A 17990-nucleotide genomic window follows, 5' to 3' on the forward strand; every position below is an offset into this window, starting at 1 on the left:
AATATATATATATATATATATATATATATATATATATATATATATGGCATTTTATGTAAAAGAATAATGACAAAATCTTATGTGTAAAGTTTTTTTATACCATACTCTGATAACTTCATAAAATCAAATGCAACACCAATGAAAGGATATCCTTTGATTTCGGGAATATTTCCGAACTTTTGTCGAATATTATATTGATGGTAGTTCGACAGAATTGAAAAAATCCCAACAATGCAAAGAATGCATAGTACCAAAAATATGAAATCCATTCTCATTAACTGTGAACATTTCAATTAAATAGTTTATTAAGTTTATACATCATTAGATTTATTAAAATAATGAAATTACATATCATATCGAGAAAAGTTATATTGACAAGACTTTCATTATATATTGATTAAAAATGTTTCTCAAAGATAGGTAGGTCTAATTAGACATACCTATCTCTGAGATGATGATGCGTATATATATCTCAAGAAAATATATATCTCAAGAAATATTATATTCTATGTTAAAAAAATAATATTTAAAGTTAATATTTAAAGTTAATGAATCATATCACCTAAAATTCGCGTGTTTAAGTGTGATATATACTAAATATAATGTGGTATATACTTATATACTTTTAACTTATTTAATTTAATTTATATTAATTAAAGTTAAAATGCGTATATAATTAATTTAATACAATTTAATTATTAATTTATATAATTAAGAAAATCAATTATGTAATACATACATTATAATAACTATTCAAATTGTTCATTATTTATATCTTTTATGTAATAAATTTTATTGCGTATTGCGTGAAAAATCATCTATTCTATCTTCTAAAATCACACTCCAAAATTCTAAAAAATAGCGTTGTGAACTTAATACCATGCGATGTTTACATAATTCTCACTGTGTTAAATTTGTCAATATAATATGGATTTAACATGGGTTTTAAATCTACACACTCATCTATAGCTTTAAATGGCTTTTAAATCCACAGAGGTGTGTTAAATCTACACCAATATTTTTTAGAGTGTAGGTAATTATTCAAGATAATGTGCTTTATCAAAATGATTATAAATAAGATGATCCAAAAAACATTTTAAAACTTAAAGTTTCTTTTCAGATCGATATTTTAGACTGATTTTTTATGAAACGGATATAAATGGAAATTGATCAAATCTCAGAATTCGTTTACAAAAGTTTCATGACATAAATTAAAAATCATATACAAAAGTAAAATTTAATTTTAAAATTATTTATTTTAAAATTCACTTTCAAAGAAGTCTTTATCTTTAATTTATATATTTGTTAAGTATTAAATGTGTCTGATAATATTCTTGAGACTTCCACAGGTGCTTTCTATATAAAAATTATGCGTTTCGCGGATTTTCTCCGTGTCCAGAGCTATTCTTGGAGTGCCAATGTTTCGTGAACCTTGCAGTCTATTTTAGAGCGAGAAGTAGCCTGATACCTGATAGGAGTATCAGGCTACTTCTCGCCCTAATGGCACTCCAAGAATAGCTCTAGAAGGAAACTGCGAAACGCATAATCTTTATATATTAAACATATAACAATGTATAAACATGACAGATGCACTGTAAAAAAAACTTCTTTAATCTTATTTTTAAAAATATTAGGTATGGGAAAAAGTTCGTGGCGTTTTTCCCATTAGATGGCATTAAAAAAACGCCACGAACTTTTTCCCACACCTAATATAATGAGCGCTACTCCATTTATCTTCTGTAAACAGTCAACTTAGTGAAAAAAAATCATATAAGGCTCACAAACTCACACGTATGCAATAATATAAATTCATTTTTTCTTAACATTGTAAACTGTTTTGGTGCGACTTTAATTCATGTCATAGAATTTTGTAAAATTCGTAAAAAATTTGAGATATAACGTACTTCATTTATATTTATAGCTTCATAAAAGATCAGTTAGATCATTATCTAAAACATCGATTTAAAAAATAAAGACTTTAAGTTTTGAAATATTTTTAAATTATCAATTTATAATTATTTTTTGACAAAGTTTCATTCTCTTAAAAATTATTTTTGAAAGACTGAATAATATAAGAAATAATGGCATAATATTAATTTTAATTTTTGACATAATATAATACTTAAAAATATGAGCTTTCGGTACTTACCTTTACATAAATATTTCTACAACACCGCAATTTCTTATTAACACTTTTGACATTTGATTTAAATATCGTAGCTTTGACATTTATTATGTAATTTATGTTTTGTAATTTAAATTTAGATCAATTTTATTAAATAACGTTAAATGCAATAAAGAAAATAGTACACCTATATTCTGTAACAAGAAATTATAATAATTATAAAAGCTTCTTTTCAATTCAAGATTTAATTACTGAATGAGGCTATGGATGTCGTAGAAACTGATATTTGCTCTTTTTTATTGTAAGTTAACAGTGATAAGTATTCATGTGATAAACTCACTTCATAAACATTCGTCAATATCTCTACCGTTTAGAAATATAAAGTGTTGTGAACCACCGACTTATATCTGATCGATTTATATCTGATCGTAACGAGATAAAAGAGAGGCATTTACATTTGACAATGCGATACGTATGCTTAAGATATTATAAAGAAACATAATGAAAATTCTCCTAGGCAATGTAAAGATGTAATTTCTATTTTTATCGCCTTATGTAAGCACATATACATACTTCATTTTTGCGATTATCTTCATCTTAATCATCTCCATCACGCTTAATTATAATTATTTTTTACTAAAGCGGTTCCGGTAACATTATATAAACACTCTGTCTTCTCTTGCTTTATTCTTTTCAAAATATAATTCATATGTGTATATCACGAATAGTAATAATTAATTTTTCAATGCTGTATATTTATGTATAATGTGCCGATTATACAGGATATCTATAAAGTTTGATCCACGCTTTATATCTTGGAAACAATTATAATATGGAAAAATATTTCATATGAAAGTTGTGTAAAGAAAGACTTAAGATCAGTGATCTGGTATTGCAACATATAATATCAGATCACTGATCTCAGAGGAAAGATTCGAGGAGTTAGAAATGTAACTGCCAAAGATTAAATGGGAGTTAGCGAAATGAGAAAACGTAGAGAAAATTTGATAACATTAAGATCTCGAACCACAAATTTTATCTATAGGGAAAGAAAACGAATCAATAGGAGGAATAAGTTTCTTTATTCATAAGAAGTTTTCAGATGATACATCAGCTATAAAACAAGTTTCTACTAGAGTTACATACCTGATTTTAAAATTAAATAGCAGATATAATTTAAAAATTATTCAAGCGTATGATCCCAACTATGGATCATACAAACGGAGAAGAAACGGAGATTTTTTTTTTTTACGATGACTAAAAGTAATGGAAGAAGATTCTAGCCATTTTTCACAATTACATGCGGAGATTTCAATGCAAAAATTGGTTTAAAAACAAACTCAATGAAAACAGCATTAGAAACTTTGGGACAGAAGATAGAAACGAAAGAGGCAAACAACTATTAGGATTTCTATTGGAAAATGGACAATACCAAATGAATAGTTTTTTCTTCAAGAAAAAATACAGATGGGAAAGCCCAAACAAAAGAACTAAAAATTAAATAGATCATTTTATATCTAACAAAAAAGAAATATTTCAAGATGTTACAGTATTAAATCAGTTTACTACCAGCAGTGACTATGATAAAAACTACATTAAATATATTATTAGAATAAGAGATATAAAATGAAAAACAAATAAAAAATTACGGAATAACCCACAAAATATGGAAAAGTTCCAAAACTATATTAGTACAGTTAGAGAACAAACTAAAAAGAGGAGATTTTATATAGCATAAATACACTAAATAATACAATAGTGGAAACCACATCTACAAGAAGCTCAAAAGAAATACTGCCCAGGAAAGAAAATAAGTCAGAACACACGAAAGCTTATAGAAAAAAGAAACTTCTGAAGAATAACAAAGAAGCAAATAAAATAGAACTCAAAGAGATAAATAAAAGAACAACCAAAGCATTCAGGGAGGATCTTCGACAATATAAATTAGAAAAAAACCAGACAAACTATAGAAGAGAACAGAAGTCTCAAAGTATTAAAAGAAATCTGCCTAAGGGCAAAATTGAAATAGTGAAGCTCCAGAATAGAAACAATGAAATAGAACACAACAGGGACAAATTAATTGAAATAGTGGAGAAATTCTATGAAAAACTGTACAGAAGGTGCAGAAACAAAAATTCAATACTATTATTCATAACAGCAGAAAAATAAGTATTGAACCAAGAATCCGAAGACATGCCCAAAATAACTAGGAGAGAAATCCAGCACGCTCTTAGAAAAATGAAAAATAATAGATTACCAAGCGACGATGAGATCGTCATAGAGGCTATTAAAATTGAAGGAGAAATAATAATGAAAAAAATAGAAGCACTTTTTAATCTATGTCTCCAGGATGCCACCATTCCTTATAGGTGGAATAATGTGGTGATGATCCTACTCCATAAAAAAGGCGATAAAATGAATCTAAAGAATTATCGGCCTATTGAATCATCTTTACAAACTATTTTTTACTAGAATTAGAACAACAAGAATGAAGAACAAGTTAGATTTATACCAGCCAAGAGAGCAAGCTGGATTCTATTTAAATTTTAGAACCAACGACAGAATCTGAAGGTATTAATAGAAAAATCAATGAAGTATAATAAACCATTGGTGTTGTTATTTGTAGATTTTCAAAAAACTTTCGATACAATAAAACACAATAAAATACTAAAAGCACTGAAGGAATATCGAATCGACTATCGATATATAAAAATTATCCATTTATCAACAAGCAACAACAACAGTAAAATTACACATCAATAGTAAACACAAAAATTGGACGAGGAATTAGACAGGATCCAATGTCACCAAATTATTCAACACCGTTCTGGAATACGCATTTAAAACATTAGAGTGACATAATAAAGGAATAAAAATCGATGGAGAATATTTAAGCACACAACCTCCGCTTCGCTGACAATATTGTTATTATAGCCGATGATTTGAGAAAAGCAAGAAAAATGACTATGGAGCTTCAAACAGCAACAGAAAAAGTTAGCTTGAACATGAATACTGGCAAAACAAAAATGATGACGAACCTAGTTCTTAGTCAAAATATCACTATTAAAACAACAAGAAATAGAAATAATTGAAAAATATATATACATCTTGATCATGAAATCAAAATCAACAAAGACAATCAAACATATGAATTGCAGAGAAGAATATCTTTGAGCTGGAGCATATGAAAAGCTTAGAAAAACGTTTAAAAGCAAACTACCGGTATGTTTGAAAAGAAAAATATTTGATTGGTGCATCCTGCCAGTGCTAACATACGGAGCAGAAACTCTGACATTAATTAAGTCATCGGCAACTAAATTAAAAACACACAACGTAGAATGGAACGCTCAATGTTAGGGGTAACTATGCGGGAGAGTGAGAAATGAAGATTTGAGACAAAGAACTATGATTAGAGATATTATAGAGCATGTAACAAAAATGGGCTGTACATAGCCAGAATGAAAAATGGACGAAAAGGCTCTTGGAATGGAGGCCGAGAATGGACAAGCGAAGTGTAGAAAGACAACTAACTCGATCGACCGACGATCTGAAAAAAATAGCAACAAATTGGATTGGCAGGATAGAAAAAGATAAACAAACATTAGAGGAGGCAGTCCATAGGACTGCCTATCAGTGGACGAAACAAAAGAATGATGATGATTCGAAAAGTTTACATCTTCTCTTAAAATTTTTCATATAAGAGTGAATTCTGAAATATTCTGGAATTTCTCATCCTATAATTTTTAAAAAATAATTTTAAGATTTTAGATTTTTAGATTTAAATAACATTTCATCAGAGATTATATTTAAAAAGCTTAGAAAATCTTCGATATTTCATAATTAATATATAAAATATTATGTAATATAAAAAATTCTGAGAAAAAAGATGTTGATTTTCTGAGAAATGTTCCAATTTGTATAAAAAATGTGAGAAAGTTATAAAATATGTAGAAATTCTGAAAAATTATATAGAAATCCTGAAAAAGTATATGAAAAATTCTGAAAAAAATGTTCACCAGGATCTGTTATCAATTTTGTTAAAACTGCTACCCTGCATACAAAAATTGGCTCAAATCGTCTCATGTCGCAACTCTGATTAGAGGATAGGATCTCTAGGTAATACTAATGGTGGTACTATACTCTCAATCCTCACAATTTGAAAAGTTCTTAGTGAAAATTAACTTTTTTTTTATAATATTTTGAAAAGTTTTTTGAGTGAACTACAAGAATATGCAATAAAAAATAGAGGATTTTTCCATTTATGAAAACATCAGTCATGTTGATCTTGAAAAGGTCAAGTTCATATTTTTATCATTTCCCTTAATATCCTACAAAATTCATGTTTTCATATGAAACATTTTTCCATATCTATAATAACCGTAATCTAACCGTTTCCGAGATATAAGACCTGGGTCAGACTTTATAGACAAACGTTCGTGCCTATTTTAAGAGAAGTTATTCTGCCATCGTGCAACTATTTTTGCGTACTTTTTATTCGAAAATAAATTAATTTTAGTGTCTCTCTTGACAAATTCGCCATTTTATTAATAAGTGTAGAAATAAGTGTTAAAATCACATGTTTCAATATTACACTCGCACATATATGTGTATGTAGTTTATTTTATAAATTGATTGCAACTTTATTATGACACGACAAATATGAAAAATATTTCTTTTGCTATAATAAAAAATGCAAATCATCGCAAGTGATACAGAAATGTGAAAAAGCAGATACGAATAAATTTTACAATTTGTTCAAAAATTATGTAAAACTCTCGTTGTCAATAATATTTTATTTGAAGTTGAATTTTTTATCGTTTAACTCACATATTCAATCATAATTACAATTCTATATGGTACCGTCAGCATTACTAAAAAACAAACATTACTGAATTATTACCTTTTATAGTATAAGTAGACTTTAATTATGAGGTCCAAGTATGTATATACAACTTTTTAAATTTAGATCATAGAAACTATTGTCTTCATTCAACTTGAAACTGTGCGAAACTGTTTTCCCAAATGCAAATCTTTTCTTGTAATTAAAACGAATTCCAAATGTAATTAAAAAGATCAAAAAGCCTTCAAACAAAATAATTTTTTTTTATCGAAAATCGTATAGTGTTTTAATAAAATCATATTCGCAGTATCGCAAATATATATTTATGCAAATATGATGTGAACATTAGGTGATGCAAAAATTCAGTTATTATCATACCAACGCGGCTCAATGACGTTACATTTAACCGGCGGTAAAGTAATTGGCATGGTTGGCGGTAGACATGTAGGTAAGAATTCTCCAGGCCATAGATGAAGAGTGTCTATGAATAATAGTCCAACTAGGATACCACGTAGAAGGGGCACAAGGACATTCGAGAGTCGACTCCGGCTAGTTTTTTGCGGCCAAATAAACACAAGCCGAGAATCACCTATAATAGAAAGTTTCTATTTTTTATTTATTCATTTCGAGAAAAACATCAATTTACGTATTCACTACGTATTCACATATTTTATCTCGTCGAAAGTAAGAAGAGATAAAACATAGATACTGTACAAGTAACATGTATACTTCCCATTTCAAACATGCTATTTGCAGATTGAATTATGGAAATCTCTATTTATTCAAAATAAAAGTCGTAACAATTGCGTTTAACATTCAACCTGTATTACGACGAATGACTGACGAAGTAACATGACGCGGACAGACGCCAGCTGGTGCGCTGAAGACTCCATCGCCAAAGTGAGTCCTTCTCTTTCGATAGCTGAAAACGCGACCTCGGCCCTGTAATGAATGACAGGCGAATTTCTCTTCCCAATTTGTGTAGACTGATCCAGTGAAAGTGCTGCCTGTGCTCTGGAGGGAAACGCTTGTTACAGTTACCAGAGAGAAGTCGTCGTCATCTCGCCGCGTTGTCGGCTCCTCCAGTTTACTGTGAGAATGTTAATTCTTTAAAGACAAATCTTTCTATCTTTTAATGTTTTAGGAATAATATAAAATGTCCCATGTAATTATTCAAGAATAACAGACATTTTTTTTTAATGTTTCGTTTGCAATATCATTTGCAATGATACAATTATACAAAACATGAGTCAGTTGCGCATCTGCTTGTTACAAGAAATTAGTTACAATGAAAATTCCTAAATCATTTGATATGTAGCTCAATAAGAAGAATCGTAACTTGTTCTCATAAAACTTTTGAGAATGAATAGAGTACTTAACTTTGTGCTTGTCTTTACTGCACAGATAACTTCTTGCTAGTAATAAGATTTATAAAAAATCGTAGATATATTTATATCTACTATTTCATATAAATAATAACTATATGTTTATATAGAATTATACAGCTCTAAACATTACGATTTTATTTAGAAATAATCCAATAAATTTATACTTCTGAATGAGCCGAGTGATAACATTGTGGCTCGTTTGGCCGTACGTGGCCTGCTCCAGATTTCAGATATCTCGATAATCTTTGTCCTCGGCTTTCACAATTACTAAATAATCAGTAAACATTTATATCATTCTGCACATCGTTAATAAAAATTGCCATAATATTTATTAACTGAGAGAAGTGAAGTTAGTTAATGAAAATACCGGGAAATTTGTTGAGAGACTGAGAGTACGAATGTCAGAATTGTGTTTTGTTTTGTATATTCATTTCAATGTATATATACAAAGGTCGATCAATATTTAATTCGTGACAGAAAATACCTATTTTATATCATGATATTTTTATTATGCATTTATATTATGCGTTATATTCTGCAGACACAAAACGCGTCAACATTTGCCGCGCGATGGAAATTGTCGCGAGAGCCAATTTATTGCTTTTCCAAAAGCATAAAGACCATTCTACATTGGTCGAATCGTAGCGTCATAAGCATTATGTGACTTTAAAATTGAAGCATCGAATTGGCTGAAGCAACAAGCTTGTGACTTGCGATGTCTATGATACGATCTACCAATGTAGAATAGCCTTAAGACCGTATAATGCCTATTCTACAATAGGCATAAAGCACAGCTATAAGTGATTGTAATTGTAAGAATTGACCAATCACTGTCAAATATTCTCCTTACATTTGACTTGATTGGTTAATTCTTACAACTACAACCACTTATAATTACGCTTATGATTATTGTAGAATGGGCTTACGACTATGGTAAATGGGCTTTACATTTGTCATATGACAAAGATTTTAAGTTCATTGATTGATTATAGAACAGAGATCCGATAATTTCTCTTTCTTAGTCAATTAATATAATATATATATAATAGTCAATTAATATAATAGGCTTGAAATGTGTTGTTGACAAATATAATATTAGAATAGAGAGGTTCTCGGTTCTCTCTATCTCATAGCCAATAAACAAGCTCGAAAAATTTGTCGTACGACAAAAATGCACAAATGAAATATCACTTATTAGATAATAAAATATTTACTTTCGATTACCAGTACCATACTGATATTGTCGGCAAAAGCTATGCATATAAATTTCATCTACCTACCTCCAAAACTCTTATCAATGCCGTTCTCCGGCAAAAACAACTAGCTATTTCCATTCTTTTTGCAATCTAATTCAAAAGTCTCAAGTAAAAAATACAGTCCTCGGATCGTCGACGTCCGTGCGACTAATTTCATCTTCATATATTTCAACTGTAATCATAGAATCATCAGAATGTCGACCAAAACCAGTAAGTAACCTTCAATTAACGTTAATTTATTGTCTACTTTATTGCCAAACATAAATAAATAGTTCCATTCAAAATTAAAAATATACTTTAGTTTGATCAATTTAATTAAAAATATTCCAGTAAAATTTTAGTAATTATGTAATATAAAGGACTACCCTCTAATAATCTTGACTTTGACACATGTTGTTAAGGCCATGACTTCGAATGATTTTGAACAAATTTTAGCCATTGCTCGTTAAGGTTATTAACAAAAAAAGTTCATTAAAAAAATGTAGTTTTAAAGCAAAGAATTTTTGTAAAGCAAACATTCCTAGAAAAAGAACTGAATATATTATCACACAGCAGTTGATTGGACTAACTTTTGCAGAGAGAATAATTCATGTAATTTAATAATTTGGTAAAACTACATAAATGGGAAACAATCTGAATTGTTTATAAAGCAGAAAATTTGTGTTTTTGAAATAAAATATTTATATTTTTGAAACAGAAAATTTTAAAAATTCTCTACTATAATAAATATTCAATTACATCAATCTGCCTTCTCAGCTCATGAATCAATGGTTAACAAACAACCAAAATCAAATTGATGGAGAAGGAATTATTGTCGAAATCTAGGCAAAATTATATAAAAAAAAATTATATAAGTATAAGAAAATATTTTGCTCTTTTAAAGCAGGGAATTTGTTTCATTGAAGCGCAGTTGTGTCCAAAAATTAGGTTTATTGATGAATTTTTTTGTTAATAACTTTTTAAGAAACAATGAACGGTTAAAATTTGTCGAAGGTCACAACCTTGACAACGCACGTCAAGGTCAAGATTATTATAGGTAGACCCCTATACTGCATAATTAATAAAATTTTTTTTTAATAAAAGAGATATAAATAAATTTTTTTTATGAAAGCTGTTGAGTCGCCGTTGGCGAACATAACATCCGAGATCGAGGAACGTCAATGCGATCTGATTAACCGTCAGCTGCAGCTGAAGAACAAAGTCATTACGATAGAACGCTCCATCCCGGCTATGATGGCATACAACATGTGGAAAGCAGAGCAAGATTGTTATGATGGGTCATACAACAAAGTACGAGAAATCATGAATATATTCGCACCACAGTCAGATCCTGCCGACAAACTCGTCGCCGAATTGAAAAGTGTGGTCCACAGCCTCCACCAGGAAACGACACAGTTGCATGTACGACACGATTGACATTCGACGATAAGAATCCGGGTAAATCTTGCCAGTGTGCTTTTTTTTAACGAAAGAATGATAATTTGTGTTCGTAATACATTATCAGTTGTTATACTTCATGGAAGACTGGAGCATAGCTACAAAAATACTTAAACTCCTAAAAATATTATAATATTATTTTCTTGCTTGAATATGTAAATATGAATAGGAAGATAGGTCAAACATAAATTTAAAAAATAAGATAATATAAATATTTATTAAGACATTTAATCTATATTATAAAAGATTTAAGAATTTTTTTATAATAAATGGAACGTTTTGACTTTACTTATTGTTAGTCATCTTCAGCCATTAAAATAATAAGAGTAGTTATATAAGATTAAAAAGTTATTAACAAATTACTAAAAAATAAAATTAAATATTGGAAAGAATATAGAAAAATAGTCAACAAAATCATATCAAAGGTTGGACAATATACCATAATAGATAAAAAATATTAAAAATTAAAAATTAAATCTTCTTGCAAAATGTGTCAAAGCTTTCTTTATTTAAAGGTAAGACAAAATCTTTCAGAATCTATTTACACAGAATTTATTTCTCAAAAAATTAAATAAGATTTAGACATTTTTTTTGATTTCTTTTTCAGTGTAATACTTTTAATTTATTTATATTTATACATAAATATATCTCAAGATTTTTAACTATCAGATTCTTATTGACCATTAACTTTATAAAATTATCTCAAAAATACGTCCTTAAAATATAACTCAGTAGTTGTGAGACACCTTGTATATATGAATGCTTTATTCAAGAATATATATGTACGCTGACCTATTACATATAAAAGAGAGCATTGTTAGTTATCTTCCCAGATAGCCAAATAAGGTTGCCATTTTGCTGTCACTTATTCCATTTCAGCAAACTAAAGCCAAGTTTTCATAAACTGTCTGTTCTTCTGATGTCGCGTAAAGTCTTCTTTAGAATTCAGCAAATTGCTGGTAAGTTGTCATCATGCGTGCATTAGTTTGCTGTCAACGTGACGAGTTTATTATTTCTCGATGTATATTCTTACAATTTCGTAAACTCATGAAATCTATTTGCCCTCCTGATGCTAACGCAATTCACATTAGATTCCAATGACAGCAAATTGTCGACAAGTTGAAAACATGCAGTACATCAATTTGTTCCATACGCTAATCTCTTGGCTATCTGGGTTAGAGATATAGCAAACATTCAGATTCTGTGACTTAGAACTCCATATCTTTTGACTTGTTAATTTTCTGTGGATATGACAGAAGACATTGTTCAGAATCATAAAAACTACATCTCTCATATCTCAAAATGGAACAGGTCATAAACTTGTTTCATATGTTAAGTTGTTTTTTTATACAATCATATGTACACTTCATTTATTTTATAAAAAACAGTTTTATGCTACTTCATAAAAATAGACTTTTCACATTTATTAAGAGGTTTACGTTTACGAGAAAAAGGATAGAAAAAAACATTATAAAAACACACTATTATCACCCGACATCTAACAATTAAATACCATACATTAAAAATTGCACTAATGTACTAACGGAAGATCTAATGCGAACTTGATGAATGTTAATTTTAATTCTTTTTCTGGTGTATTTTACGAGATTGTCGCGATAAATAATAAATTTTATGATGTAGTCGCATCTTATCCGACATGCAATCAGTTTTTTTATGTGTTTGTATCGATGCAATGATGTATGATGCAATCTTTGGTATAATTTACAATTCGTACTATGTACATATTTACAACAACAGATGACTAAGTTAAAATAAGTGATTCTATATATACAGGGTGTTTCAGATTCGACGTACCACCTGCTAATGCCAAATTCTTGAAATCATTTTAAGACAAAAATTCTATATCAAAATATCTAGGTTAAATATTCTTTTTTTTTAATAATACAATAATTATCAAAAATATCAAGAATATAGAAAGGCAAATTAGAATCAAATTCGAATATAAATATGTGTAATAAACGTTAAAGTTTTAACGTTCTAATAAATTGATATGAAATATAAATTTAATTAAAAAACTTAACGTTACATTGTATTATATGACATCAGATGTTATAAATTCGCAGAATAAAAACGCAGTGAAAAAGTCAGGTGTGAAAAAGTCTTGAATAGTCACTTTATTAAGCCATTAAACAGTATAAAAGACGCATTGAAATATTCTTATAAATATATATAATCCATATCTTATGGGAATCCGATGTAACATCTATAGATGTAGGATGAAAACGAAATTGCTCGTAATGAACGACTCGGTTGCTCGGTTGAACGACTAGTTGGTAGAAAATTTTCACGATTATCTATAAGTTATAATCTTTTACAGGTACAGATCTATAAACAATTTCATTGCTTCATTCATTGCTTCATATTGCTTTCAAAAGCAATTACTATATTAAAGTACTCACCGTTATAGTTACATTCTTCCAACTATGATGTAGATAAGACGTGTAAAGTTGTTTGTATATGATTATGAGATCAATAAATATATGTAAAATTATTAAAACTATTAGTTACCAAGTTCAAAATTAAAATTGTATAAATATATAAAATTATTAGTCAAAAAATTAAAAATTAAGATGTATAATTTATATAATGTGATTGTTGTGACAATCTGATACCGACTGATACTTACATGAAGTGTTAATTTTCTGGAAAATTCAAAAGCAACCGATTTAAATAACTACAATATTTATATTATGAATTTGGATTGATGAAAATAAATCTACTTAAGGAGTTAAAGCACTTTGATAGCTAAAAATAGTAGATAAATTTGAAATTTTTTTTGACAGAACAATAAAATAACAAAAAATTTATTTTAAAATTTTTTTTATAGTACAATTATTTAATAAAATTGTTATTTATTAATTTATATTAATTATATATATATTTTTATATTTATTAATTTATATATTTATGTATATATATTTATTTATTTATTTATATATATATTTATGTATATTTATTTATTTTATTTATTTATTTATTTTATCTTTTTTTATCTTTTATATATCTTTTATATATTTTATTTTATCTTTTTATATATATTTATATTAATTAATTAATTCATATTTATTTCTTTCTTATTATAAATAATTAGTATTCATTTGTTTTTTCGTATTATGCTCTGAAGAATTAAATAATAATTGCTTAATTAAAAAATTATCCATTTTGCATACATAATTTTTTAAAGCAACTATGTGTTTTTCTTTACATTAACTAATTTATCTCATTATTCTGTTCATAAAAATATTAAAGTACGATTATCAAAAAGTTAATAGTTTACGAATTATTTAACATTTTATGTCAATATGTGCCAGATGTAAAATGTAAAATATCTCGTCAACTATTAGCAGAAAAAAATTCTGTTTAACATTTTAATAGAATAAGCCATTTTCGAAAAAAAAATAAATTAGAATTCGTAGATTGCAAATGAACAAAGTCGTTTTATTTAATTATCAGTTACACTTTTAACATTTGCTTTAGTGTTTAATTTTGCGCTTTTCAGTTTATTGTAATTGATTACTCTTTAGGTCCACCCTTGATTGAATAAAAAGATAATATAGTTCCAAAAGATAAATTTTCATGCCTATTTAAACATATTATTAGTTATCAAAATAACTCAAATGATTTTTTAAATTTCTGGAAAAAATGAAATTTTTTTCCAACTTTGACTCCTTGTAACTTTGACTCCTTTAAATTTGAACCGTTTCTAAAATCATCAATATGAAGTTTCAGTTTTGAATTTGTGTGAATAATCACTCCTTAAAATCTTTTAACATACTTAAGATACACTATGTATATGTAGACTGTTTAAAAAACATTTGCTCAAACAAAAAAGTTCCAAGTCATGCAATCAGTTCCAAGTACTAGATATGAAAAAGTGAAACCGGTCTTTGTAACATTCGCAATAATATTTCAAGCTATTTATCATTTTTTTATCCTTTTTAAGTATCTTTTTAAAACTTTGCAAAAATATTTTTCAATGTGTATATTTTAAGAATGTGAATTTTTTTTAATTAAAAAAAATTTTTTGTGAGCGATTTCTCCCTTAAAAATCGAAAAGTAAAGCAGTATTACAGTAATAATTCATGCGATAGGAATTCACAATCTAGTTTCCATTAATGCAGGATAAGATCATAGATGCGGATGTGAAACTGGAAGAAACTGGCATGGAACTGGAATCCTTAGAGCTGGCTAATAAAGAAATGGAAGAAAAATTGGCAGAATTGCGCAATAAGATACAGAAACGCAAAACACCTAGCCTACATTCCATTCATTCCGAAGATCTGATATGTCTGAAAAAAATTCGTCAATTCGCTGAAGAAGAATTGAAATTAAAAAATTACATCAGGGAGCTTGAAAGTAAAGAATTCATGTACAGGCGACAAATGAGCAAGTTGCTGTCCTGCAAGAAATGTCAGCGTGACAGTGAAAAAATAGAATTGAAGGAAACTGATAAAAAGTTATTCGGTTTATTAGAAGATTACACACGTAATAAATATATGACGAAGAAAAAATGTCAATGTCAATTTGAAAATAGGAAACGAGTGAGTATTAGGAATAGACAATATTTATATTATATACTTCCTGTTCTGTATATATTTCCTACTTTTTAGAAGACTTGCTGCTCATGTGCAACGTCGATAACGTTAACTGCTTACGAAAAGGCATCAGTTCAAACCTGCGAAAAATTATGTCCATCGCTTTCATGCTGTGTTCCATTGGACCATCGCGCATCACGTACAACCGCGAATAAATCGCGTGATTGTATTTGTTGCAAATCTTGCCGACGAGTTTCTTCAACTGTATTCAAATCTAAATCTCCAGGTTTAACAAAATCTCCTTTATTTAGCATTGCTTTGAAAACAAACATGTTATAGACTGATGTATCGACCTATTTTCTTTCAAATTTTATTAGAAATATTTAATGTAACAAAAAATTTATTTTTTTTTTTACATAAAGTAAATCTGTTTTGCATAATTAAATTAATATTCAGTCATAAATAATCACAAATTTTCAGATGTACTTCAAGCATCCAAACAATTAACACAATCTTCAGTGCCGTGTGATCCCAGTAAAACATGCGATGAGTGTACGACTTCTTCTGCATGCAAGCAAATTAATATTTGCAGATACGATTGCGAAGAAAAACGCAAGCATGAATTATGTAATTGCAATGTTAGATCTTTAGATGAGGCCTATCAATCAATATCTTCGGAAATGATGCATTTGGAATCAGAACTAGACAGCAACAGCGATGAGGAGTTCAGCGAGTGCTGCTCCTGTTGCGAAGATGATTTATTATAGCAATATAATTAATGTTCGAACATTTACGAAATCAGTCAAATTAATCAATTTCTAGACTAGATAGTACAAAAATTCCTTTATCTTATAATATGTATGTATATACAAGTGTATATTTTGATTTAATTAAATTTCGTACAAGCAAATTGATATTTGAAAAACAATGTTTTTATTCTTAATATTTATAAAACTATTATTATTACAGATATATATTCTTTTACAAATCGAACATCTAATATGAGGTAACATTTTTTATTCGCTTCACAATTTTTTTACTTATTTCCTATATAAAATAAACCGTATTTTGACAATTTTTTTTATCTCAATATTTTTGAAAATACGAAAGATTTAAAGTTTTGAACCTTGATGATGCACTTCTTAAAGTCGCAATAACTCCACTTCTATTCATCCTACAAAGTCTAAATTGGTCTCATTTTCAAGATAAAAGAATTATTTTTATTTACGTATGATACATTATTATTATGATTGTTACATTATTATAAACAATTAAAATATTTAAAGTCATTTTACTGCTCAAGGCCACCAAAATAAAATTTTTAAAAATACCATCTTATTCCTCGTTAAATTTTCTCAAATCAAATTTTTTTAGAATGGTCATTTGATATTACCTGCATGAAAGAAATTAAGGTAATGTATATATAGGAGAAGCCGCCCAGATCGCCTTGATCTTGACATATGTTGTCATATATCATGAGTGACCTTCAGAATGTTTTTATATTGCATAATTACCAAAATTAATTTCTGCAGCATGACGGCGGACAAACGGCGCGCGGAGGGCGGACGCTTAGTCCATATATTACAATAAAATAACAATCATAAAATTATTAATAATATGATAATGTGATAATTGATTATATTTCAATAATAATATATAATAATAATGATGATAGTAATATAAATAATATAAAAATGAAGAAAATAAATGTTTGCGGTCATAATATAAGATTAATAAACTTAAAATAAGAGAAATATGTCATTACTTTATTATGTATTATACTATATTTACTATTTCATAATATTTACATATATATGGTTAATAAATATATTTACATTATTCGCTGATTTTGAATTTAGTTATTCATTTCTTTAAAGTTAAAAAACATCAACATATTTTTTTTTTATTTTCATTAATCTGTGTTTGTATTATGACTATTTTTTTCTATTTCATATTGTTCACATTATTATTATTATTGTTATTATTATTGTTATTATTATATATCATTGAAATATAATCAATTGTATTATTAACAATTCTATTATGATTATCATTTTATCAAATTATAACAAGTAATAGTTAATTATTATCTATTTTAATTTCTTTTAATCTCTAACACATTTACTGACGGGTTCAATACGACGCAGGGAATCTATCGCTTATCTCCTACTCATTGCCACCAGCTCTCCGTCCACCATCTGCCACCGCATCGCGGAAATTAATTTCTTCTACACAGATAATATCAAATGACCATTAAAAAAAAGATAATTTTTATAGAAAATTTAACGAAGAATACAATGGCATTTTTATTTTGATTACCTTATTGAATAGTAAAATGACTTCAAATATTTTAATTTAAAATAATCATTATTAAACAGCAATTATAAT

The 17990-nt window shown here is 27.8% G+C and overlaps 3 protein-coding genes across 3 annotated transcripts in view; 1 reads left to right on the forward strand and 2 right to left on the reverse strand.

Moving 5' to 3' along the window:
• Positions 1–275, reverse strand: part of LOC105626219 (cytochrome P450 4C1-like) — a 12586-nt gene extending 12311 nt beyond the window's left edge. The window contains exon 1 of the mRNA XM_012207525.1: positions 101–275. Within this exon, the coding sequence (XP_012062915.1) occupies positions 101–275 (175 nt within the window). The remainder of the gene's footprint in view (positions 1–100) is intronic.
• Positions 276–7327: 7052 nt separating this feature from the next.
• On the reverse strand, positions 7328–10015 carry LOC105626502. Its single transcript, XM_012207803.1, has 3 exons — positions 9975–10015; positions 7787–8055; positions 7328–7554 (listed from the first exon to the last, which is right to left on the reverse strand). Exons 1-3 carry the CDS (start codon positions 10013–10015, stop codon positions 7328–7330), a joined length of 537 nt encoding a protein of 178 aa, XP_012063193.1.
• A 698-nt stretch (positions 10016–10713) lies between these two features.
• On the forward strand, positions 10714–16369 carry LOC105626504 (sporulation-specific protein 15-like). Its single transcript, XM_012207804.1, has 4 exons — positions 10714–11010; positions 15189–15495; positions 15676–15801; positions 16083–16369. Exons 1-4 carry the CDS (start codon positions 10714–10716, stop codon positions 16367–16369), a joined length of 1017 nt encoding a protein of 338 aa, XP_012063194.1.
• Positions 16370–17990: the final 1621 nt, after the last annotated feature.

Source organism: Atta cephalotes (assembly GCF_000143395.1).
Source record: "Atta cephalotes unplaced genomic scaffold scaffold00005, whole genome shotgun sequence".
Taxonomy (NCBI): Eukaryota; Metazoa; Arthropoda; class Insecta; order Hymenoptera; family Formicidae; genus Atta; species Atta cephalotes.

Excerpts from the sequence above, each read along its gene's own strand:
- LOC105626502 (XM_012207803.1), bottom strand. The coding sequence starts at position 10,015 with ATGGCCTTAACAACATGTGTCAAAGTCAAGATTATTAGAGG. Across the intron at positions 8,056-9,974 it reads AAAGTCAAGATTATTAGAGG|TAAACTGGAGGAGCCGACAA; the intron begins GTAGTCCTTTAT and ends ACATTCTCACAG. Across the intron at positions 7,555-7,786 it reads AGTCATTCGTCGTAATACAG|GTGATTCTCGGCTTGTGTTT; the intron begins GTTGAATGTTAA and ends TTTCTATTATAG.
- LOC105626504 (XM_012207804.1), top strand. The coding sequence starts at position 10,714 with ATGAAAGCTGTTGAGTCGCCGTTGGCGAACATAACATCCGAGATCGAG. Across the intron at positions 11,011-15,188 it reads AGGAAACGACACAGTTGCAT|GATAAGATCATAGATGCGGA; the intron begins GTACGACACGAT and ends CCATTAATGCAG. Across the intron at positions 15,496-15,675 it reads ATGTCAGCGTGACAGTGAAA|AGAAGACTTGCTGCTCATGT; the intron begins AAATAGAATTGA and ends TTCCTACTTTTT.